Source organism: Hemicordylus capensis, chromosome 3 (assembly GCF_027244095.1).
Source record: "Hemicordylus capensis ecotype Gifberg chromosome 3, rHemCap1.1.pri, whole genome shotgun sequence".
Classification (NCBI taxonomy): Eukaryota; Metazoa; Chordata; class Lepidosauria; order Squamata; family Cordylidae; genus Hemicordylus; species Hemicordylus capensis.
In genome coordinates, this window is record NC_069659.1 from 150,040,373 (window position 1) to 150,065,717 (window position 25,345).

The following is a 25,345-nucleotide window of genomic DNA, read 5'->3' on the forward strand; positions in this document are numbered from 1 at the left end:
GGGGATGGCAGCACCCACCACCATTTAAAAAAAGAAGAAGAAGAAGTGGGGTGTGTGTGGAGGAAGCACTTCTGCCCAAGACAAAACTTGCTGCTGCCTGCCAGAGCCAGCACAAAAACCATGCAAGAACTCAGAGAGCAAGCAGCTGTGCCTCGTCCTGTGAAGCGGGGAGTTTCCTTCAGCTCTTCCTCCCACTGCCTTGCTTCCTCCATGTGTTCAATTAGCCAGAGTAGCTGCTAATCACAGCTATGTTGGCTCGCATTCCTTAAGGACTCCTTGCTACTCCAAGGAGACCAGAAAGAAGCAGGGGCAGCAGGGAAGGTTGCCAGGCCTTGAACTATGTTGGTATGTAGAGACACAAGTTTTGGGCAGTATAGAAATGTTTTAAATAAATAAAATAAAATATATTGATCAGAATTTTTTCACTCATCAGGCATCATTTTTCACTTGTCGCAGACTAGTAGACAAGTGGATTTCCTCAGCCCTGCCAATAGGTATATAAATCCAGAATTAACTATCCATGACAAGATCTGATCTATAACAACTTATGTCTGGAAGCATGGAATTGCTGAGAACCCGGGTCTCTTGCCTCGTGCCTCTCAAATTCCAAACTCTGCTGACTGATGTGTGCTATACAGTAAAGGCATGTGGGCCTATTTCTACATTAGATTCTTTTCAAATTAAATTTGGTGATGTATTATAATAGTGTGTTTGATCAATCAAATTAAAATTTGTATTAACTGACTTTACTTGTTTTTCATCCTAGGACCAACATTTAAACAATTTCTTCCATTACTGTCAAAAAACTGAGTCTGGAGCTCAAGCCATAGCAGCTGACCTTGTCAAGTATCTTAAGGTATAAAATTGTTACATGATGGGCACAGATCAGCACTATTAAAGGCAAAGAACTGTCATTTAAAATCTCACTTTCAGAAATCACAGAAAAATTGCTACATTATTTCCTATCCCATTAATTGCATTTTAGCTCCGTGTGATAACTTTTCCTTAGACAATCCTAAAAATATTGAAAAACGTCTGATCTCATAGGAGGATCTCACCTGTAAGCCCACATGATGAGGATACCCTGCCCAGAACTCCCTCAGTCTCCACCAGAGATGTTCCTGCTCTTATCAGTCCTGTATTTCAGGATTACCAAACCCCTCCAACCCTAACTTGTAGGTAGTTTTGTCTTTAGGCGTGGAAGAACCACTAGTAACTCAGTAAGGTTTAAAACAAACCTGTTTTGTAATTTAAAACTGACGGTTTTGTCTTTATTCAGACATATCAGGTATTATATTCTGAGTATGGGTTAATATAATGTAAAATAACTTTTACGTTCCTCTTGCTCTTGTCAGGCAGACTTTGGCTTCTGTTAAACTGATGTCGTGACCCTTGATGGCTCCTGAAGAACCTCCGTCTTCCTTTATGCACCTCTTTTTCTTGTTGGCTCCTTGGCTGCACATTCCCAATGCTGAGAAATTCTCTTAGCTGATGGATAGCTTCTCCCTTGATGCAGGCACGGACTCTTTTGACAGAGTACTACTCCCAGGAAATACCTCTGAAGAATTCTGTAGATCAGGGATTCTCAACGTTGGGTCCTCAGATGTTGTTGGACTTCAACTCTCATAATCCCCAACCAAAGGCCACTGGGACTAGGGATTATGGGAGTTGGTCCAATAACATGGGACCCAATGCTGAGAAGCCCTGCTGTAGATCTTCAGTCTACCTTTAGCAGCTTTCCCTCTTGTCTTCTGTCATGTGCTTTAGCTCTCTCTGCTTCTTCATGTCCTCTCCACATCAGTCTTTGAAAGATATACTTTCTTCTCTGCTGCCTTCTTCCACCAACTGACTCTCAGGACTGTGGCTGGAGCATAAAACAGCCTTAACACTGCAGCCACACCACCACCACTCCTTGCCACTATAGGCAACATAGACAACAAATTTTAACAAGGCTCTCACAAAAAAGTGATTCCTCCACACTCCTCTGTCTAATCTGGAAAGGCATGAAATAGAATTAGATGTACGCAGCACACAATTTACATAGTTATATTTGAATTACAATTCTAAGCTCATCTAATTGTAGACGAACTTGCTTCTTAGCAAAAGTCTTTATGATTGTAACATTAGAGTGTTGATTTAATGTTGGTACTATTTTAAAACAAATGAACAAACAAAGTTCACACATGGGCCACTTTCACACATAATGCCAAGCAGGAGGCATACAAGCCTGAAGTTCCATTTTGTGGTCATCCAAATGTGTGAAACTGCAGCTTCGTTACAAGAGGTTTTAGAGCTAAAACCATAATCTGAACCTTCTGTTTGTAGTGAGTTTGGCTGCTCCAAACAGAGGTTTGAAGGTGGCATTGTGTCACTTGAATTCTGTCACTGCCGTAACCCGAGGCTGCTGCCAAAACCATAGAGAGGGTGGTTCAGATCAGCCAGAGACACTCCAGCTCTGTCTGCCTCATGAGAGTGGCAAGTCATAGAGACACACATACGGGCTGGAGGGCTGTCACTACCCAGCCCCCTTGCTAGATCCACTCAAGCCCTGGGTAAGGATACCACACCAACTCCTTTCCAGGTCTCAGAGACTGGTGGACAGCCAGAGTGAAAGCACTCACTCTGGCAGTCTGGCCATCCCTTGATGCATGCATGTTGATTTTTACCCAGAATGGACACCTGGCTTGCTAGGGATAGCTGAAAATGGCGGCTCCCCTCACTCATGATTCCCTGTGGCAGCCAATCTTCATATACTGCAATACCAATCCCAGACTGGGAATTCTGAATGTCTCCTAGAAGCAAATCCCTCACCTTGCTAGATTGAACCCACATTGAAGCTCGGGACACATAGAGCAGCCCGGATTCTTTGGGAGGCTGTAGGGATTGAATATAGAGGGGAAGGCAAGGAGTATGTTTTTAAACAGATATACTGGGAGCCTCACATCAGCAAAGGCCCCTATAGTTGGAATTCCTAACTCAGGAGGGTGCAGTCCCACAGAGACCCAAAGCTCATGGAGCCTCTGGTCCTCCCTAGTAGACTGACCCTTTCATGAGAGGGCTAATCCCCGGCTGGCAGGCCAACAAAAGGGCAGGAGTGTGTGGAGGCTTCCTGGACTGCTGACCCGATTCTATGAGTTCAAGAGCATCCTTTGTCACAGTGGACCAGACCACAGGATACTTTGCCTACCCTCATATACACATCCCCTCCTAGGAAGCCGTCATGATTCCTTTCCAGAGTAACAGAAAAAATAATGCCTCTCTCCATTCCCCTGTTATCAGTAATAGTGCTTGTGCAAGACAGTTTGGCTGTGGGGCTCTTGCAAGTGTGGTAGTGCAAGTGTCGTTAGGAAAAGGGTTTAAATGTAATTTTAAATGGTTTAAATGCTCTTTCCCTGCTGCGAGCGGTTCATGTAGAAAGGGAACAATCGTGCTGGGCACTGCCCCCTTGATGATTGTGGCCAACAGCCGCCACTCTGATGACAACCTTGCCTGCAGTTGGGCAATGTGAGTGGATGCGGCCTCAGTGGACCAGAAAAAGGGAGGAGCTCTTTCCCCAGAAACCGGAGGTTGCCAGTCATCTGTGGGATGATGCCAGGTTTCACCGATTAACCACGGATTTGTCAACCCATGGCTATGTCCAAAAGTGGCCTTCATCTTGTATTTGATTCTGATTTTCTTTTCTTTTTTTTTAAATCCTAGAGTCTTCATGCTATGGAAGGCCATGTAATGATAGCTTTTCTGCCTACTATTTTAAACCAGTTGTTTCGAGTCCTTACTAGAGCAACTCAGGAAGAAGTTGCAGTGAATGTAACAAGGTAATTAATTTGATGCAAGAATCCCATGAGTTTAACCGCATAATGCTTAAACATTATGCTTTAATGTTAAATTCCTGGGAGTGTGCTAATCTTTGACTTTAGAAAGACTCTGATAGCAATGATTTACTGTGGTAAGTTTTATGCTGATTTCATTTAGGGTCATCATTCATGTAGTTGCCCAGTGCCATGATGGAGGGCTGGAGAGCTACTTGAGGTCCTATGTCAAGGTAAAAATCATACAAATATTTTGAGTCAAATGTAGTGACATTAAAATATGCCTATTCACATGCTATTTTCATTTTTCCCTCTTCAAGTATGCTTACAAAGCAGAGCCTTATATTGCTTCTGAATATAAGACCGTACATGAAGAACTTGCCAAATCTATGACAACCATCTTGAAACCATCTGCTGACTTCCTTACAAGCAACAAGTTGCTTAAGGTATATTTTTAAAAAACCCTTCATCACTCTTCTTGGTATTGTCAGGGACTACTGCAGCCACTATTCTCAGACAAAAAAAATCCTTTTAGGCAGATCCTTTTACTTATGTTATACTGATCCTTAATCCTTTTACAATGTTATACTGATAAAACATTTTATCACTGTCAAGAAAATAGTTTCACAAGTTGTAAGGGATCGTTTATATAAAATGTTCTCATTTCATTTTGTTTAATAGTACTCCGGGTTTTTCTTTGAAATTCTCATCAAATCAATGGCCCAGCATCTGATAGAAAATGCTAAAATAAAGGTATGTAAATGGAAAGGTACATATGTGTAACTAATCCTTAAGTTCACCGATGTTTACGTTTACAAGGCATCTTGGGGATGGGGGAAGAGATGAAGTGTTTATCATAACAGAACTAGCGATTAATTGAAGTTCTGAACTTTGTGTTTAGATTTTTAAAAGAGTACCAAACTGCAAGATGTTAGGAAACTTAGATCCAAAATATATCCATCTGCTTTAAATCTTTAATATGCTTCCTATTCCAGATGCCTGTAAATAGACGCTTGTTATTTTCAAAATAATGGGCAGCACCCAGACTAATTCGCCATCACTGAGTACCATTGAAATCAATGAAACAAGTTAGTTGCTTGTTAACAGTTTTGATCAATGCTAATTAAATCTGACATAATTTCTTGCTCTCTTTTAAACTATATTGTAACATAACCTAACATGAAAAATAATGGAGTTTAAATCAATTGCATAAGCCAAGATATTTTCTGTCATACTATCTAGTTATAAGGTTTTTTAACCACAAACGCAGGTTCACGCTCGGCAGAGCTATCCAGGGTTGTGAGGAGTTTGGTTTCTGCTCCTTCTACTTCCAGTCAGTCCCCGGAGTTGCTCTGCTGTGATGCCTTTAATGGGTTTTTTGCTAATAAGATCTCCTGTATTTGAGTCGACTTGGACTCCATTATTTCTACAAAGTCTATGGAGGAGGTGTCCAGCAATCCCTCTTGCAGTATTAGATTGGATCAGTTTCAGTCTGTGATTCCTGAAGATGTGGACAAGCTGCTTGGGGTGGTGCAGCCTACCACTTGTTCTCTGGACCCTTGCCCAACTTGGCTGCTTCTATCTAGCAGGGATATTGTTGGAGGTGGCCTAGTTAATATCATAAATGCATCACTGAGGGAGGGTAGGGTGCCCCCCTGTCTGAAGGAGGCAATGGTTAGACCACTCTTAAAGAAGCCTTCCCTGGACCACTTAGCGATGGATAGTTACAGGCCAATCCCCAATCTCCCTTGGTTGGGCAAGGTGATTGAGAGGTGGTGGCCGACCAGCTCCAGGCAGTCTTGGAGGAAACTGATTATCTAGACCCATTTCAAACTGGCTTTAGAACTGTCTGTGGGGTTGAGACAGCCTTGGTCGGCCTGATGGATGACCTTTACCGGGGAATCGACAGACGGAGTGTGACTCTGCTTGTTCTTCTGGATCTCTCGGCGGCATTCGATACCATCGACCATGGTATCCTTCTGGATCACCTGGGGGAGTTGGGGATAGGGGGCACTGCCTTGCAGTGGTTCCGTTCCTGTCTCTCGGGTAGATTCCAGATGGTGGAGCTTGGTGACAGTTGCTCCTCAAAACAGGAGCTGTTATATGGAGTTCCTCAGGGCTCCATTCTGTCACTAATGCTTTTTAACATCTACATGAAACCACTGGGTGAGGTCATCAGGAGTTTTGGTGCTGTATGTTATCAGTATGCTGATGACACGCAAATCTACTTCTTTTCATCTTCAGGAAATGGCACTCATTCTCCAAATGCCTGCCTACAGGCAGTAATGGGCTGGATGAGGGATAACAAACTGAAGCTGAATCCAGGCAAGACAGAGGTGCTCAGAATCTGAGGGGTGCATTAGATCTTCCTGTGCTGGATGGGGTTACACTCCCCCAGAAGGAGCAGGTGCGCAGCTTGGGAGTACTCCTGGACCCAGGCCTCACCCTGGTATCTCAGGTGGAGGCCATGGCCAGGAGTGCTTTCTATCAGCTTCGGCTGATTCGACAGCTGCGCCCATGCACTCTACGTGGGGCTGCCTTTGTACGTAGTCTGGAAACTTCATTTAGTTCAGAATGCGGCAGCCAGATTGGTCTCTGGGGCAACCCGGAGAGACCATATTTTTCCTCTTTTGAAACAGTTACACTGGCTGCTGATAGGTTTCTGGGCAAAATACAAAGTTCTGGTTATTACCTTTAAAGCCCTGAACGGCTTGGGTCCGAGATATCTTACAGAGCACCTTCTTCTACATGATCCCCACCGCACGTTAAGGTCATCGAAGAGGTCCGTCTCCAGTTACGACCGGTTCATTTGGTGGTGACTCAGAGGCGGGCCTTCTCTGTAGCTGCTCCTGGGCTGTGGAAAGCACTCCCAGCAGAAATTTGCAGTCTTAATTCCTCACTGACCTTCAAGAAAGCTCTTAAAACCCATCTGTTTGGCCTGGCCTTTCAGGGTTTTTAATTAGTTTTAATTGTTCTAACATTAACCTGGTTTCTAGAGTTTTAATTGTACTGATAGTTTAATTGTTTTTTAAGATGTTTTAATTGTTAATTGGTGTTCATATTTATATTTCTGTTTTAATTGTTATTGGTTTTAATGGTTTCTGTTTTAATTGTAAACCGCCCTGAGCCATTTCGGAAGGGCGGTATAAAAATCAAATAAATAAATAAACAAACAAACCATTGGTATTATTGTTTCTATCCATGGATACTAAATCTGCTACTTGAACCAATTCCTGTCCAGATTGATCACTTGTCAGGTTGCAGAAAAGGAGTGGACAATATTAAAAATTGTAGTGACCTCCTGAAACTGTTTCAAATGGGTCCCCTTCATATATTGACTAAGAATGTTTTTGCTGTTTCCATTTGTAAGTCCCAGCTTTCAGTTCTGTTTCTGTTCTGTTACTAGTTGTTACGAAATCAGAGATTTCCTGCTTCTTACCACCATGCTGTAGAAACCGTTGTCAACATGCTGATGCCACACATTACTCAAAAATATAAAGATAACTCAGAAGCTTCAAAGAATGCAAACCATAGCCTTGCTGTCTTCATAAAAGTGAGTATGTTTCTTTGTCAGCCTTTTCTAAAGATGCCAGGTATTCAAACCCAGAAGTGCCTCAGTTTTTATGAGAGTTTCTCTTTAGCAGTTACTCGTAACAGAGCTCCCAAACTGCTCATTATCATAAAAAGAATCCAAGCATTGTGGGTGCTCCATGGCTTAGATGATGCATCTTGCCTCTGCAAGACAGGCCTTGTTTATGGAAACTCGGTTTGACATAAATCTATGTCAAGAAAGCAGACCATATAAGATTAAATATTTTGCCATTAAAAGTGATTCATAATTCCATACATTTGATTGTGAGCAACACTAACAGATAGGTACACTGTTGTTCAATCCTTGCAGTTAGGATGTGTTTTGTCAATTAATACTGATTGTCATTACACTGTAGAGAAGAGCACATGTTCCTCGTTGGAAATATATCTGGTAATATGGTACATTGTTCTACCCTTGGCTGACTGAAAAACATTTTTACCTTGCTTATCACCCAACAAGACTCTCAGAAACATTGATTAAAATAATAACAGTAAACAGAGTCTTGCCTTCATGGTTTCTCCTCTTCATAGGGCAGTTGGTGGTGCTACTAGAGTCAGAGGCACCAGTTAGGAGATGCATGGAACCAGTTAGGAGATGCATGGAACCAACCAGTTTGGTTGGAATTAGAATCAATTTAGAACTGGACAAGCCAGTCCGTGAGCTGGTTCAAGTTGAACCCCCAGTTCTGTTCGTCAGTCCAGTTTGGTTCGAGAGGGATGCTTGTAAAGGGGAATCTAGTGAGGATCTTCCTTTACAAGCAAAGGGGAAGCCTGCCATTAAAATCCTTCTAATGGTGGCTGGAGGCAGAGGGTGGAGAGAGGTCACCTTACCACTGGTGGTGCCGGTGGTGGCTTCTCCAAAGTACAGACCAAATCCGGTGCTCCTAGCAGTGCAGCCCAGCTCCGGCCTCCGCGCATTACTGAGTCATGCTGCTGGGAGCTCCAGACCTGGTTTAGAGGAGCCACTACTGGTGCCACCTGTGATAAGGTGCCCTCTCAAAAGCCCCCTTCGCCTGCCATTAGAAGTATTTTTAAAAGCAGAGTTCTCCGTTGCTTGTAAGGGGACTCCTCACTGGATTTCCCTTTACAAACACACCCCTTGAGCCGCTGAACCAGTTCAATTCAAATTGGGGTCAGTTTGGTTCTAATTTGGACTGGCACACCTTTTTGGTTTGGTTTTCGGTCTGGTTTGAGCTCGAACCTGTAGAACCGGCCCAGTTCAAATTGAACTGAATTTGAATGGAACTGGTTCCACACATCCCTAGGGCCAGTCGTAGCTGGAGAAGCAGTAGCAAGTGGAGATGGCAATGGTGACACTTCTCCTTGCTGATGGTAGCCGCTGCTTCTCCTTCTCCTCCTCCTCACAGGGCATTTGGTGGTTCTCTTGGCCTCTGAGGTGAAGGAGGGGCACAGCCTGAGTTGCAGAAGTAGGTAGAAATATGTGGTAAGTGTAAATTTTAAAAAAAGTTTAGAAAATATTTAACAATATATAGTTCACATTTAGGACATCAGTGTAACTTCTGTGTATTAATATTTTAATTTATAAACACATACTTAATGCTAAGATGTTTTGTCTTTGGCTTCTGTATGCTGTCCCAGGTTACTTAGAATGATCAAAATCTAGATTAATGTGTGTGGAATATATTTTGCAAGGCAGGGTAGCTTTTGCTGATCCTGCCCTTCCCTTTGCAGCCCTCTTTGTCTCCTGAAAATATGTCTCTGAGGATCCCACAATGAAAATAGGACATACTTTCAGAGACACAAAGGGCTGTAGAGAGAAGGAGGAAACTGGCAAAAATTCACCCTCCCCAATTGCACTTGTGACATTATTCAATACTCTTGACTTTAGTCTGAATGTCAATTGTTGACCCATACAAACAGTGTTGAGAATATAACTTACTATATGTTCTGCCTTGAGAATTCACAAAGTATTTTCCCCCCTTGGCAGAGATGTTTCACCTTTATGGACAGAGGATTTGTGTTCAAGCAAATTAATAACTATATCAGCTTCTTTGCTCCCGGAGACCCAAAGGTACAATATTGGAGAAATGGTTTCTCCTGTGAGAAATGTTTTTGCTGCTGCTGTTCCGGCTTTTGTTTCGTGTTTGGGGTGTGTGTGTGTGTGTGTGTGTGTGTGTGTGTGTGTGTGCGCGCGCATATGCATGTACATAAGTCCCCTCTCCCATTTGTTATATTAAATACCTTTCCAGTGCATGTCCAGTAGCTAGCTCCCTTCCCCACTCACCAACGGAAATCCGTCTGATCTCAGAAGGTAGATGCGATTGCACCATTTCTAAACTGGTTGCAGGAAAAGATTTGCTAAGTGTTTCAAAAATTAGGTCTTTAAATTAGATCTATAATACTCTTATGCAGCCAACAGATAAATCATGTGCCATGACTTACCACTGTCCCTGTGATATCGAAAGGCCTTGTATGGAAATCGGTAGCTGTGCCAGTGCTAATGGGGACTAATCCAGCTTTTCTAGGAGCTGGAACTGATGACCAAAACAAAAATCTGTTTTTTGTCTTTTTGCATAAAATATGCTAAATTAAATTATATGTCTAATAACCTGTTACATTACATGTCTAATAACCATAACATATTTTGCAGACCCTTTTTGAGTTCAAATTTGAATTTCTTCGAGTAGTGTGTAATCATGAGCACTATATTCCTTTGAATCTTCCTATGCCGTTTGGAAAAGGCAGAATCCAGAGATACCAAGGTAAATTCACACATGAAATATTTGTTTGAGATTTCTGAAACGTCAAAGCTGCCTCTAAGAAACATCTCCAAATCTTATGTGATTTTAAAGAAATGCATACTGAGATTTGTCTTGCTCTAACAATTTTCTCTAATTGATGTCCTACAGTGATGCAGTAAAAAATACAGGTATTTCAGTCTTGGCAAAAAAAAGTGGGGGGGGGGGAGGAACGGTATGGCACAATGAACCTTCATCAGTTTTCCTTTCTTTGTGCAACATTAAAAAAAATCCCTATCTACTATTTATTGGTGTTGCCCTACTTTGCTTCTTTTTTTTTTGAATTAGCTTTTCTTTCACCAACAGTGGAGTCCTATGACACTCATATAGGTACGTGTGAGGTGTGTTGCTTGCTTCTAAACTATTGTAGTTTGAAAACAATGTGACATGCAGAAATGAAGAATGTACAGTAGTTCCACTTGTGGGTCATCCTAGAATTTTTTTAAAATAAATTTGACACAATGAGCTAAACAAAATGAAAATACATCAACATATTATAAATTTCTGGAAAGTTTTTCATTACTTTTATTATTCTAGCATTAGCCAAAAAATCTAGAGTTGGCTGTTTTGTTATAGTTGTGATCCCAAAAACTGCACAACCACTTTCATGCTCCCAGAGTGCTTTGAGCTTTTTTCTTGAACAACATTGTCACCATTGGCATTGCAAGATACTTTTGCAGTGAATGGCATTTTATAATACTCAAAAGAAAGGAAATAAAAAGTCCTTCTTGGCATTCCCAAACCCTCTCTGGATCTTAGCTTGTCTATTAAAGTTAGGTTGAGGGGAAGAAAGTGGCCCAGGGTTAACTTGTGCACTTCATGCTTGAGCAGGGATCTGAATTTCCTTCTCCTCTTCACTCTACTGATCTACTGTGTGAATAATCCCACAACACATGCAAATCAATCAATTCTTGTCCTAAATTTTAGAACTTTTATGTAGGTTGAACTAGGCTCTGGAAGCAATATATTGGAAAAACGATGGCTGTGTTCAGCAGACACCTGTGCAAAAGCTGCACCTTCACTGACTGGCTGCTCCACCTGGAAATCTCTGGTTCTTTAGCTTTAGTGAACATTTTCTATAACATTTTAAGAGATAACCTGAACAGTCATGAGAGAGATATTTGTTTTTTATAGCATGGTGGGATGCAGAATCCTGCTCTGACAATTTTTACTGGTATTTTTAAATGTTACAACAGTTATAATCAGATGGGTTTGTGAAGGGAAGAGTTTCCTACCGACATGAGCCTCCTTCCACACTGCAGGGTACTTATCACACTGGTAGGCACACAGACTATGTGCACATGTGTGTGCACGCACACTCTCACTCTCTCTTATACCAGCACGTTCTGCTGACTTGAGCAGCAAGTAGAGGATGAATTGTAAACCTATTTCTGAGTGACTCAAATTTCCTGAAGAGTATTGGCTATTTGACAATTGATAGTAACCCTTAATATTATCTTCAAATCATGAATGTTCAATACTTTTTCTAAAGGGTAAAATATCAAGTTATAAGAATTAAAATAATTTGTTATCAACTTCCATGTTTTACACATTCATGTTCCCCACACACACATACTCTTTTTTTTTTTTTTTTTGCACCGCAAGAGTATTATTAGACTCATAGAAATTTTGTCCATGGAGTGAGCCTTGTAGAAAATGACCAGTGATCTGAGGAAGTAATTTATCTTTTGGGTCCCCAAGATGCAGTATCAGTCTCCCCCACAGTGGTTTGTGGTGGAGGGACATTCAGTTCACCTAAAGGAACTATTTGTGCTAGGGGTGTGAGATTATTTTTATTCTTTTCGCTTTTCTTCTGCATCAACCTGTGTTATAGCCATAAAAGCCATTTTAGCTGTTCTTGCCATGCTGTTTGTATCTCATTTTACCATATTACCTGGAAATCTGTGGCTAGCACGAATGCTTACTGAAGTGCACTGTGAGATTATTTCTTTCAACTTACAGCATTGCTGCAAAATGATATTCTGCTTTTAAACTATAAAAGCATGGTAAAGATCCCTAAAATGTTATGGTAATGGGATTGATCCTATCTTAATTATTGGAAGCTAACATCAAATTTAGGGTTGCTGGTCCCTGGATTTTTTCCAACAGAGGAAGTAGAGGTTCACTAGCCATGTATCCAGTTCTTGGACTAGCTACTGAATTTCTTGGTTGCTATTGTGTGTGTGTTTGTGTGTTTAAATAAACAGCATGCTCCATTTTGTCATAAAATTGCTTGTAGTGATCCATATACTCTTGTGGAAGAGTGGCTGTCTTCTGTGTTCTTCAAAAGGCATAAATGTGGCTCTGTAGCAGCATATAAAGCATGGAAGAGGTTTGCTTAGGTCACAGCCAACCACAAGCTGAGCTACTTTTCAGGAACCCGGACATCGTTTATTCACTAAATAAATCTGCATGTGTACAATAAATACTGATTGCTGTGTTTATATCTTGAGTCTAGATACATTTCTTGGTATTTGTGCTGATTCTTGTGAATAGGAGTTATTTATAGTTCACAGTGTTTGAACTAAAACACAAGTGAGAGCATGTAGAATATTGTGACAGTTGTGATAAATGTCATTGGATTATATGCTGTGATAGATTATATTCTTCAAGTCTCATGTTTCCTTTCAGATCTTCAGCTTGACTATTCCTTGTCAGATGAGTTCTGCAAGCATCACTTCTTGGTAGGACTGCTCCTCAGAGAGGTGGGAAATGCATTACAAGAGTTCAGAGACATTCGTCAAATTGCCATCAGTGTTCTGAAGAATTTGATGATAAAGCATTCTTTTGATGAAAGATACACTTCTAGGGTAAATAAGTTTTCCCTATAATTTTTGTTTGAACTAGTTTTGTATATTTAAAGAGGGGTACCAGTAGCTCTAGGGATACTCAGGCAGTGGCTACTGGTGGTTCCTGGAACTAGGGAGTGGGGTACTAGATGCTGCTAGGTTATGGGCAGAACCACAAGTAGTGAGAGATGTGTAGATTTGTATTGTAACACAGCACAATCAAAACACAAGCGCAAGCGTGCACACACACAGGAAACGAACCTGTACAAGCCACAAGTAAAGCACAGACCAAGCAATAAAAGGCTGCTTCTGTGGAGAGTAAATGTTTTCTGGTCACCAGGGCAGAGCTGTCTGCCTGATTATTTCAAAAATGAACACTACTAATAATAAATAGCAACAACAAGAAAGAACTCTGAGCCAAAGTGGAACAGTGGTTAGTGTGCTGGTCTAGACGGGAAATCCAAGTTCAAATGTCCATTCAGCCATGAAACTCACTCGGTGATTCTGGGACAGTCACTTATCTCTCAGTATAACCTTCCTTATAGGGCTGTTGGGAGGATAAATGTAACCATGTGCACCACTCTGGAGGAAGCACAGGCAATACACGTAAAAGTAAAAGGCAAAGGATTTATACGATCTGAAGAGATTTCAGGAAGATCTACCATAGATCAAGTGGTGATTCTGCAACACGTAGTGGAGAACTAGGTGGCCAGATTTGGCTTTTTAAAAACCCACGAGTATACCCCTTAGGTTCTGGCAACTCTGGTGGAGAAATGTGTACTGTTTTAAGATCCCACTTTATGCGGCCTTTTGCAGATCTAAAGTCCGCCTTTGATTCTATCCCTAGAGAGAGACTATGGAAGAAACTATTGGCAACTAACATCAAAAAATTACTCCTATTGCTGACACATAAGCTATATAGTAACACCAAATTGAGAGTCAGATGTGGCATACAAGGTCAATTTAATGATCAATCCCAACAATACGAGGAGTCAAACAAGGCTGTGTGCTTGTCCTGTTATTATTTCATTACTATATAAACTTTACTATATTAACTCAATGATACAACATCTTGACAAAAGAGTCCCATCTTTTGTAGCTGTTCTCTGCTACAATACAAGTTAGCTGATAGGCATATCTCCTTGCTTCTGTAGGTTATCCTTTCTCGGTCTGTTGTAGGGCTAAGAAGAGCCCTAAGATCCTTTGTGCAATTTTGTGAGGATGAAAAGTTGATAAATTGCAAAAAGATTGAAGTAATTACCTTTGCCAGGAGAATTAAGAAGAATAGTTAGTTTGTTTATGGCAATAAAATAGACCAGGTACACTGTTGTAACTATTTAAGAATAATCTTCCACTCATCTGGACGGAAAGATGCACACTTAGATTATGCCTTAGAAGTAGCACAGAGGAGTGCTTTGGCTATCCTATCCTACTATCATACCAAGGGAGAGTGATATGTCCCTGTGGTCCTGAAACAATTTGAGGCAAAAGTATTGGCACAGCTACTATACGGTGCACAATTGGGACCTTACTCTAATGTTGCCCTGGTAGAGACGGTACAATCCATGTTTTCAAGATCAGTTATGCAAATCCCTAGATGCATCGCAAATACAGTATTAAGATTGGAACTGGAAGTCGTGTAGAGACCCAGATGTGGATTGCCATCTTTAATTACTGATTGAAAGTGGTATTATATCCAGTGGAGCTGGCCCCACTGATACTTGAAGATAACTTCCAGTCATGGAGAAAATCAGCTTTTAAAGAAAAGCTTGCCTTTTATAGCTTTTCTCCTGAAATGCTGCAAATTCTGGGCTATGAACAAGCAAAAAAGGCTGTAAAGAAAATAATATTAGATATGGAATGGCAAAAGGAGATAAGTAAGACCCTGAAATGACTTAAAATATGGAGATTTGCTTTAAGTACTAAGCCAGCTGATTATAAGTCAAGCTCTTAATTACTCCTAAGTACTGTAGAGCATTTGCACTGGCCCGCTTTTATATATTGCCCTTGGTGGTTCTATATGGTACATATGGTAAGATTTATTATTCTGAATGCCATGTGATGCACAGGTCATAGGGGATGTGGGTAATGTTTTATTACATTGTAATTTCTTTAGGGACTCGTGTTAATTTTACCACTGATTAAGGACATACCAGCAGAGAAGATGAAGTATATATTTAATTTCTCTTAGACCATCAAGCCAATGCTACTTACAACGTAGCTAAGTTTTGTTGAATGGCTATGAATATATGACAACATCTAATGACTAATGTAGTGGAATAATTTACTGTATTGTTGAATATTCATAAAACTGTTTTGTTGCATGGGTGTGAAATTATGTTCCTTCCTTCATGTTACTGTACTGGTCAAAGACTGTAATAAAGTTTATCCTATCTATCTATCTATCTATCTATCTATCTAAGCCACAGGTAAAGCAGAGACCAGCTACAATAATGGAGAAGAAATGCATTTTGAAGTTACAAGGGCAGCTCTTCCTGTGTATTTAAAAATGCACACAGAGATAATAGAACAATCATAGGTTTTTCAATGATGCTTGCTGCAGCTATGAATCATCTTCTGTAACTTAGAGGACACCATAGGAAACAAAGATGTATGAGGACACCCTCTCACTACTCGAAGCCTGCTGAACAGCTGGGTGCCACTCTCTGCCCACTTTGGGTGCACACCACTTAGCCTGGGTGTCCATCTAGCAAGCAATAAAACATTTGTTTTATTATAGAGATTGTTTCTTTAATCCTTGCCCAATGAACCATAACATAGTGAACATATTAATGTTACAGATACTGCCCACAATCCAGAGAAAACCCTAGTTAGCTCTCTGCATAGCAAATGGATTTTAAAAATTATTTTCCTTCCAACAGAATTGATTCCTGCTCTAAACCACACCCACATGGAAAGCCACTTTTGCAATTTTTAAAAAAGAATTTGGGGCTCAGAAATCCATGCATATGCCATAAAATAACTTACGTCAGTTTCTAATCTAATTAATTCAGTCTTACAGTTTGCTGTTCCTTCCAATGTTTTATGGCATGTTATTCTGGGAATAGGCCATAATGCTTTGCATACAGATCAGATAGCAAGGGAGAGAAAGCAGAGGTTGTATTCTTTTCCTCCAAACAAACACAAAGAAGCCAGCAAAAGATCAGGCTTACCAACAGCCAGCCAGCCTACTTGCTCACTAACAAAATGGTGATTGGATTCTTCTGAGTAGCTAAAAGGAAAAGACCCTTCCCCAGTGCACTCTAATTGACTAGTCACTCAGCCTAGCCTCTCTCTGATTGGTTTATAGGGCGATCCTAGGACTGCCAACTTTGCAAAAACAAACGTGAGCATGATTATTGGCTCCTGCTTTGTTATTAATATTAATATGTTGAAAGATCTGTGGGTTTTCATTGGTTCTTTGCTACCATCACCCACCTCACTCTTAAAGCAGTATCAGGCTGTAGGCAAGAGCAGCAGGAAACAACAGAGGGAGGCAGTAGGCACACAAAAATGGAGGCAGAGACAACATTTTGCCCATAGATAAGATCCACCACTGCTTAAAAGACTCCCAGTGGGTTACTCAGAGTCCTCCTGCCTCCCCATGCTGCAGATGTGCTATTTGTTCCCCATCTGAGGATTGCTGGCTTAAAGCCAATGTGTCTGCTGCTAAAGGGGAGGAGAAGGGTGAAGACCCTCCTCCTTTGATTCTGATTGGTTGATGAAGTTCAGCGTTACCCTTCCCTCAGGCTTACTGACAAACTTGAGAAAACTAGCACTAATTCTGAAACAAATTAGTAAGTAAACTTGTCCCATTAATTTCAGTAAGACTCCTTATGAGTAACTGAGTGTTGATGTGAGCAAGTGACTGTAGTGGCCTGTTTTCCTAACTGTAACACTTAAATTTGTATTTGTATGTGTGTAATCTCTCTCCATTTCCAATGTTACAGTTATGAGAGAGGCTACTCCAGTCACTAGATCATAGCAGTTTTAATGAAATTAATGGGACAAGTTTCAGGGAATGTGCACCTGAGGTACATAAGGGAGGGCTCACAAAAATATCTGTTGCTGTTTACACTAGGGGAGGTTCTTAAGACACCTCTGCCAATTTGTCAGCTCATGGGGGGACTGAATCAATGGGTAGAGGAATTCTGCTGGCCCTTCAGCCTTAGTCCAATTCAAACTCTGTGCCTGGCTCACACGTTCCATGGTATAAAATGGGCAGTTCTGGATCACCTTCAATGTGCAGGCTGCTCGGGAAGTGTTGCAAGCAGAACCCTTATTAAAACAGACAGTTTCAAAAAAAAAAAAAAATCAGAACCACAGGCTTTAAAATAAAATAAAATAAATGGCTTTATTGAGTACAAAGTAAGAGGCTTGTCACAAATAATGAAAGAATTTCCATGTGACTTGAATAGAGAGGTGAACATGTGTCCAAGCCCAATGCTTTTCCTCTGCTGTTACTATGTTAACCCATTACTATGGGTTTAATGGCTACTGCAGGCAAAGGCAGGGAGGAGAAATAGGAGTGGGTGAGTGATATGGTGCCTTTAAAATAAAAGGGAAGGGAAAGGAAACTGCATCCTTTGCTGCTCAGAGTAGCAGGAGCCAATCCTTCAGTGGAATGCAAATACAAGGGCCAAGTCCCATCTCTGGACTCTGAAGGAGGGAAGCATGAGACATGTTTGAGGGTCAGCTTATGTAAATTGTGGGAGGCTGCTAGGAACCAGGATGTGAAATTGGAGGAGGAAGGAGTTCCCCACACTGCCAAGAAACCCGTGGAGAGAGGAAACTGAATGGCTTCAAAGTTACTGGGGTCTTTATTAAAAGGAAGGGTGAGGAGAAAACAGGATGTGTGGGCAGGCTTTTAATTAGAGGGACTCCTGATAGATATCCCTGGGTGGTAAGACTGGCTGGAAACTATCGTTCCATAGGCTTTGCCCCTGTGATAACTGTCCTTCACAAGAGTGTACTCTCATGAGTGTGCATTCCTCACATAAGAACTGGTACTTAAGCCAAGGCCATGCTGTTCATCTGGGTTTTAGACCCCAACTTGATTCCTTTGCTTTATGGAGGGCTGCTGCTCATGAGCCTGGTTTTGATGGTAAAAAGATAGATGTAAGGGACCCTGAAAAGTGTGTGTGTGTGTGTGTGTGTGTGTGTGTGTGTGTGTGTGTGTGTGTGGCGCGCCCCATGCACTACCTGTCCTGGTGTGAAGGAAGAGTAGCCTGAATCCTCAGTGCAGAGTTGGGGTGTGATGGTGAAGGAGCAGATATGGATCTAACATGGATCCCAGAGATTGTGCAGTTTGGAAGGGTTGAAGCTGACCAGTTTTATAGGGTAAAAGGATGTTTTGTGTAATGCGGGATACATGGTGAACAGGGGCTGCTCTGGGTACTGAGGGTGGTGTGTAGCAGAGGATAATGGGATCTGGTTCATGATCCAGTAACATCCATAAAAAATTGGTTCTGTGCCTGCGCAGAACACTTTGAGCAAAATGTGTTAGCTCCTCATGGCACTGACCAACCTCCACTGTATGTGTCCCACGCTTGCTCATATTGGCAGTTTGGCGACTTATAATTTGGTTTCTTTCTGACTGCCAATGCGTTCAGTTCTTCATTAGTTCTTGGCTCCTCAAAAATATTTTAGTGGTTAAATTTAACGGTTTTGACTTGGACTGTGACTGGACTTGTTATTGGACTATCCTTTGGATGAATTGTAACTTCTTGTGCATGACTCAGACTGGAAAAGGTTATGCTTTGTGTAACGGACATTGGTACCTCAGCAAAGTGATTTAAAGTGTATGACTATGGAATGTCGTTTTCAAGCCCTACAGCTAGGGCTTGAAAAAAGACCACCTTCAAGAGGTGTACCTGGTGTAGGAGGAAGAACCCCATTATGGACAGTAATGACTGCTGTCTCATATATTTTGGGGGAAGGGCATAATGTGGCTGCATGCTCTGTCTGCAGCTCGTTCTCGAAACAAACTTTTAAAAATAGAGCTGTATGCTTCAGGGTAGCGTTATTGAAGGAAGCCCTAACTCCAAAGGGTGCTTCCACATCTCTGGAGGAGCTGATGGCAACTTGGAAGTCAGCATCGGGAACGGCATTCCAAATGCAGTCTAAATCCCCTACACCATTGGCATCAAGGGACTCTCCCTTTAAGGAGCTGAGAGTTCCTGAGGGGCACACTTCTTGCCATCCTGACAAGGATAAGGAAGCACAGGTGAGAGGATGGCTCGGACTCTCCTCCCCTGAAAAAACACAGGCAGAAGAGTGAATGGAGGGTAAAGCGTAAGTTAGTGCCAAGCACTACAACTCCATGTCCGTCTAGCTTACAGTGCCTATCATGTCCATCGCCATCAAAATCGATGCTGGAAAGGGGAACCCAAGCTGCAATGTTGACATTGACACCTCAGCATCGAGCAGCTTCTCTGTCACATGCACCTACCCCTCACCAATCTCAATTGATGCCGAGAACCCCAGTGTCAACGTCAGAGTGGAGAGACTGCTTGCCAGTGGTGGTTGATGTCGACATTGATGCCACTGACAACACTGAAACTCTTTTCAACCCCAAGGTGGAGCAGAACATCCTCACCATGCTGGAGTCGAATGACAGTACTCCCTTGACTTTTGAGGGCTTCTTAAGCCATGGTCTAGATATTAAGGAAGAAGAGTCATTCTTGGAAAACACCTTCATTTACCCCCTTGTGATCTGGGGTTTGTGGGACAGGTTTAGTGCCTGTTGGTGGATGTTGTGATGCATCTACAAATTCCACCTCTATGCGCCCAACTGACTATGTGGAATTTAGGAAATGGAAGGCAGCTAGAAGGCATATGGAATTGGTCCAGATGGCAACATAGATGACTCCCCCTAGAGTTGTGGAGCCTCCTATTATTTTATTTTATTTTATTTTATTTATTTATTAAAATGGCTCAGGGCGGCTTACACAGAGAAATAATAAGATGGATCCCTGTCCCTAAGGGGCTCACAATCTAAAAGAAACATAAGATAGCCACCAGCAACAGCCACTGGAGGTACTGTGCTGTGGGTGGATAGGACAAGACAAATTGCTACTCAAATGACTCCTCCAAGAAGAGTTTTGATTCAAGATACTGCTGCTCAGTACACTGTACCTGTTACTACACAAAATAGGAGACTGATCTGTGTGGGTCAAGATGCTGGTGTACAAGCATCCTTGCTGCTGTTGGTACCCAAACCAGTGAAACAAATGTCTATGTCTACACAGACGTGTTTGGAACGTGATACAGGAAAGAAAGTGTGCACTGGAAATACTCAAGCGCCAGTTTACTGCAGGAACAGGAACTGATAAGAATGTGGGTTCCAGCTCCTGTTCATCTTCCACTAGCAAGTCTGGGGCTCGTTCTGCAGAGCCAGTGTCTTCAGGTGATGACTATGATATTGACTCTTCAGAATCAGTATCAACAGGTCACAATTTGGACCCAAAAGTTGATGTCCCAATGGTATGATCAATTTCCCCAACAGAGGAAATGAAGTCCCATCATCTCCAAATTGCGGAGATGGCAGAGGTGCTTGGTTTGGATTGGAAATGGAAAGTTAGTGATCTGGATGACCCTGTATATAAGTTTTATGAAAAAGTCAAATGTGGCTCAACCGGTATACTTACCTGTGCTTCTGGTGATAACAAAGGCTGCTCAGTCAGCTTGGCAAGTGCACACATTAACACCAACTTTGAAAAGACTGGAAACACTGTACAGGATACAGGAAAAAGAGAATGATTACTTGTGCAAACATCCAAATCCAAACTCTTTAGTTGTTGACTGCGCATCTACTGCTAAAGAGTCATGATGTCATACCACTCCAGCAGATAAAGAAGGGAGAAAGCTGGATGTGTTGGGCCATAAGGCATTTGTGAATGCATATCTAGGTATTAAGATCACCAACTATATGGTGTGCCTATCCAAATACACACATTCCTTATGGGACTTCCTCCTTCAGGAAAAGGATGATATGTCGCCAGAGGAATTTCAGAAAGGTTTGGGGAAATATTTGCTAAGACATCTTCGGCAATGAGTCAGCAGCTAAGTAATGAAAAGCACTTAGTGGAAACTTAGTCTTGTTCTTTGGCAACAGCAGTCCTACTAAGGAGACATTTCTGATTATGCTCTACAAACTTGCAACAAGACATGGACAAGATAGAGGCTCTGCCTTTTGACGGCAAGAGTCTGTTATGTGACGGCACTGATGCGGCTATGGAGAAATGGAAAAATTCTAAATTCAAAGACTTTTACATCCACGATGTCATCCTTTATGTTGTCCAGGTGTGAACTGTATGGTCGTAAACAAGGTAGCTATCACCAATATGATGAGATAATTCCGTAAACCTTTCCAAAAGTACAGTAAGAAGCCAAACTTCCAAAAGAATAAGAGCTACCAAGGGGCTCATAGTAAGGCTCCCCAGCAGTCTAAACAACATCTTTAATTGCATAGTGAGCCCACATGTACAAAAACCAATGGGAGAGACAGCGCTCTCTTCCTTAGCAGCAGTGGTGTCAATAACACCAGTGATATCTCCAACAATAACATCAAACATCAATGTTGGTCTGGCAAGTCTAGACTGGTGCTTCAGAGAGTCCAAGACGTTGCCAGTCTATGCAGGCATGACATTCACACCAGCAACAACAGTGTTGATGGAGGAAGTGGAGATACTGCTAGAGAAAGGTGCAATCTCTCCAGTACAGTGGTCAAGCAGACACAGGGGATTTTACTCCCGGAACTTTCAAATCCCCAAATGAGTCAGAGGCATTTGCCCTAAAATGGACCTGAGGTGGCTGAATCTATATGTTGATGTGAGAAAATTTCAGATTACATTGCAAGCTATCCTGTCTCTTCTACATGGGGAAGCATAGGTTGCAGCTTTGGACCTAAAGGATGCCTGTTTTCATATCGGCATACAGGAAAGTTACAGAAAGTATCCTGAAGTTCATGGTGAGCTACAACATTTTCCATTACAATGTGCCAGACTGCCGATAGCACCCAGAGTTCTAACCAAATGCATGACTGTGGTGGTGGCACATCTACGCACACAGGGTGTGACAGTTTATCTCTAACTAGACAACTGGCTTCTGAAAGCAAAAACAAGAGAAGAGTTACTTTCCCAGATAGTTTGACAGCTCTCCTGGAAAGGTTGGGCATCCAAATCATTTGGGAGAAGTCACATTGGGAGAAGTCCGTCAAAAGACTACAATACAGATATAACTAATTTTGCCCGAAGTGTTCTGTGCAGGCGCAGAACCCACTTTTTATGAATGTTAGCAAATCGCTACCAGATCATTGTTACAGGTAAGCAACCTGTTTTTCTGGGGTGGTTAGCCATTTCCTGAGTGTTGGTCTTCCTGAGAAGGTTATGGGACATTAACTCTGGGGACTTGGGATTATCTGAAAGGCATATTGAATATCACAGGACAACTGACATCACAGGACAAGTCATGGGCGCCTGGCCTTTGGGCTCAGGAGTCATAGAGTCTCTATTGGGGAAAGCTCTTTTTCGGGGTGTTAGAGTGCCCAGTCCGGGCTTCTATAAGGAGGGGGGAACTGTCACTGTGCTCCTTCCTAGTTAGTCTCCCCAAGATGCTTCTAGCTGCAATGAACGCTCCCCAATCCTCCTGTGGGCAGGCAGGTCCAGACTGAGTGCCTCCTTTTGGGATACAGGGAGGGTGCACAGGAACCTAATTCTGGACCTCCTAACAGAAGTACCAGCAGTCTTGCACAAGAATACAAATATGAAAGTAGGACACCCCACTTCGGGAATACTGCATGCGTTAGAAATAATGTACATTGCAACCCTGAAGTGTGTGGAACAGCCCTGGATTAACCATTAAGCAAAATAAGCATGTGCTTAGGGCATCAAGGGAAGGGGGGCACCACAGAGTTTTCCTCCTAGCTATCATGCCCGTAACTCTTTCACTGCCACACTCAACTTTAGTCAATTTTTTGTAATTGTTTTTATCTGCCATATTTGACTTTACTCTGCATTGTTAAAAAAAGTTTTCTTTGGCTCGGTGAGCGACTAAAGTTTCGAGAAACTACTAAACTATGTATCTGAAGTAAAAAGTCATTGATTTGTGAAAGATTACTGTAAAGAGCAGTACAAAATATTGATAAAACTTCACGTAGAAGATGATCATATTTTATGATGTCTGACCTTGAAGATGAAATATTTTTCTCAGTCATTCCTTCTGTTGTGGCTATTTATAAGAAATTAGAGGTAGTGGAACTGTTGTGTTTTACCTTTTACTGCTTTATTAAGTCAGGTCTACAGAAACATAAGTCAAACGAAATGGTGACAGATGTGTATAGAGACATAGCTAGTTTTATGGGGGTGGTTTTGGCTTCTGTTTTCGTAAGCTATATTTGGGTTTTTGTCTCATTTGTTTTAGTTTTATATGTGTTAGTATTGCTGGCGCAACTGGCACATGTCTCATAACTGATCTCACTTTGCCTGTAAATTATCCTGATATCTCTAGTGTTAATGTTGATACAAGTTGCTCTAGAAGAAAGTCTGACGTTGAAATCCCTGGCATCTCTGGAAAGGCTGAAAAGACCCCTGCCTGAAATCTTGGAGATCTTCTGCCAATCATTGTAGACCAGGGCTTCTCAACTTTCAGGAAAGGAGAGCTGGTCTTGTGGTAGCAAGCATGACTTGTCCCCATAGCTAAGCAGGGTCTGCCCTGGTTGCATATGAATGGGAGACTTGATGTGTGAGCACTGCAAGATATTCCCCTCAGGGGATGAAGCCGCTCTGGGAAGAACAGAAGGTTCCAAGTTCCCTCCCTGGCTTCTCCAAGATAGGGCTGAGAGAGACTTCTGCCTGCAACCTTGGAGAAGCCGCTGCCAGTCTGTGAAGACAATACTGAGCTAGATAGACCAATGGTCTGACTCAGTATATGGCAGTTTCCTATGTTCCTATGAAATAATTGCTGAACATGAAAATCTACTGGACTATGGTAAAGTACTTCAGTCTGCAAAAGATGAAGAAAATAAAGCAGAAGATCTAAAGTTGTGGCTCAATTTCTCTGCTCATGATGTGGCTTATTGGATTGCTTGTGGACCCACTTGCTGTCAATACCACAATGGGCCATTTGGCAAATCTTGACGGACTTTCAATAGTGGCAAACCAACAAGATACTGTTCGCAGAAACCTATCTTTGGGGTAAAAGTGTAGGACCTTTATTTACTCTAAGTCCTTTAGTACTGCACGGCCCAACAACAAGGTAGCCCCAGGAAAACGGACACAGACACCAGCTGCTTTTAGTCAATCAATGATTCATGTTTATTATAGTCATTTAAACAGCAGGCTAGCTCCTAATTCACACACACACGCACACACATACTCACCAGCCCCACTGCAAAGATGATCAGTCTTTGAAAGGGGTGTTGGATGAAGCGTGGAGGCCTCACTCTGGGTGGTGATGCTTCTCTGGGGGTCTACTGGTTTCCTGCCTGACTTGTAAAGGGAAGTTTCCACTCCAGTTGGTACATCTGCAGTCCACTTCCATTTCCATGATCACAAGACGTACTCATCCTATCTCTTTGTTCTATTCCCAGTTCTTTCTCCTTTACAAAGCCGTTGGCAGCTCCCCCTGGTCTTCACCGATTCTTCCGGCCTTTGGCGTCTTTCCCAACCTTGTTTGTATTTGAGAGGGAGTGGGGCTAGGGCACACTTGAAGTTGCTCACTCATGCGTTCCTCCATACATACTGTTCGTAAGCATTACCTAAGCATCCTAATTTGTCAAGATCACATGGCTCATTGGGTTACAGAAATGAGCTAGTACAAATTGGTATATTGTTTCTTATCTCCAGATCATGATAAGCTTGCGATTCAGCCAGGTATTTCACTGTTACAAATTAATATATTGTTTCTTATTTCCGCATTTTTATAAACTTGCGATTTAGCCAAGTACTTTATGCATCACTACTATCATAAAGCTAGCATAATTCTACAAAAGCCAATGGTGAGCAATACAAGAGCAATACAAGAGAGAGTGGTTATTATATTCACCACCAACAGGGTCAGTTTACTGCTTTGTTTGTAAACTTTTTGCCCCTAAATTTACCTCTTGTTTTGTTGAAAGAGAAGGGTTCAGTGACTGGCGGAATACTATTGTAATTGATCATCATGAAAGAAACACTACTCATCAAGTCTCTGTGCTAACACACTTAAATTGCAGACAAGGTTTAGGCTTGTGACAAGAGTTGGAAAAACAAATTAAAGAAGAATGCAATTACTGGAAACATGTCTTGGAGCGTGTATTAGCTGTTATGTGTACGTTAGCTGAATATGGCCTGGCTTTTCAAGGAACAGATGAAAAAATTGGTTCACTGCAGAATCAGAATTTTTTAGGGCTGCTTGA

The 25,345-nt window shown here is 41.8% G+C and overlaps 1 protein-coding gene across 27 annotated transcripts in view; it reads left to right on the plus strand.

Annotated features, from left to right (window-relative positions):
- Positions 1-25,345, plus strand: part of DOCK9 (dedicator of cytokinesis 9) — a 234,727-nt gene that overhangs the window by 135,695 nt on the left and 73,687 nt on the right. For 13 of the 27 annotated variants that reach the window (XR_008318483.1, XM_053304835.1, XM_053304831.1 and 10 more), the window contains 10 exons: positions 767-856; positions 3,700-3,815; positions 3,973-4,042; positions 4,130-4,255; positions 4,491-4,562; positions 7,216-7,362; positions 9,349-9,432; positions 10,012-10,123; positions 10,448-10,489; positions 12,791-12,969. Coding sequence is in view for 26 of the 27 variants with exons in the window: in XM_053304835.1 (XP_053160810.1) it covers positions 767-856; positions 3,700-3,815; positions 3,973-4,042; positions 4,130-4,255; positions 4,491-4,562; positions 7,216-7,362; positions 9,349-9,432; positions 10,012-10,123; positions 10,448-10,489; positions 12,791-12,969 (1,038 nt within the window). In the remaining variant the exon portion in view is untranslated. The remainder of the gene's footprint in view (positions 1-766; positions 857-3,699; positions 3,816-3,972; positions 4,043-4,129; positions 4,256-4,490; positions 4,563-7,215; positions 7,363-9,348; positions 9,433-10,011; positions 10,124-10,447; positions 10,490-12,790; positions 12,970-25,345) is intronic. The other 14 variants (XM_053304841.1, XM_053304844.1, XM_053304851.1 and 11 more) reach the window with 2 other exon arrangements.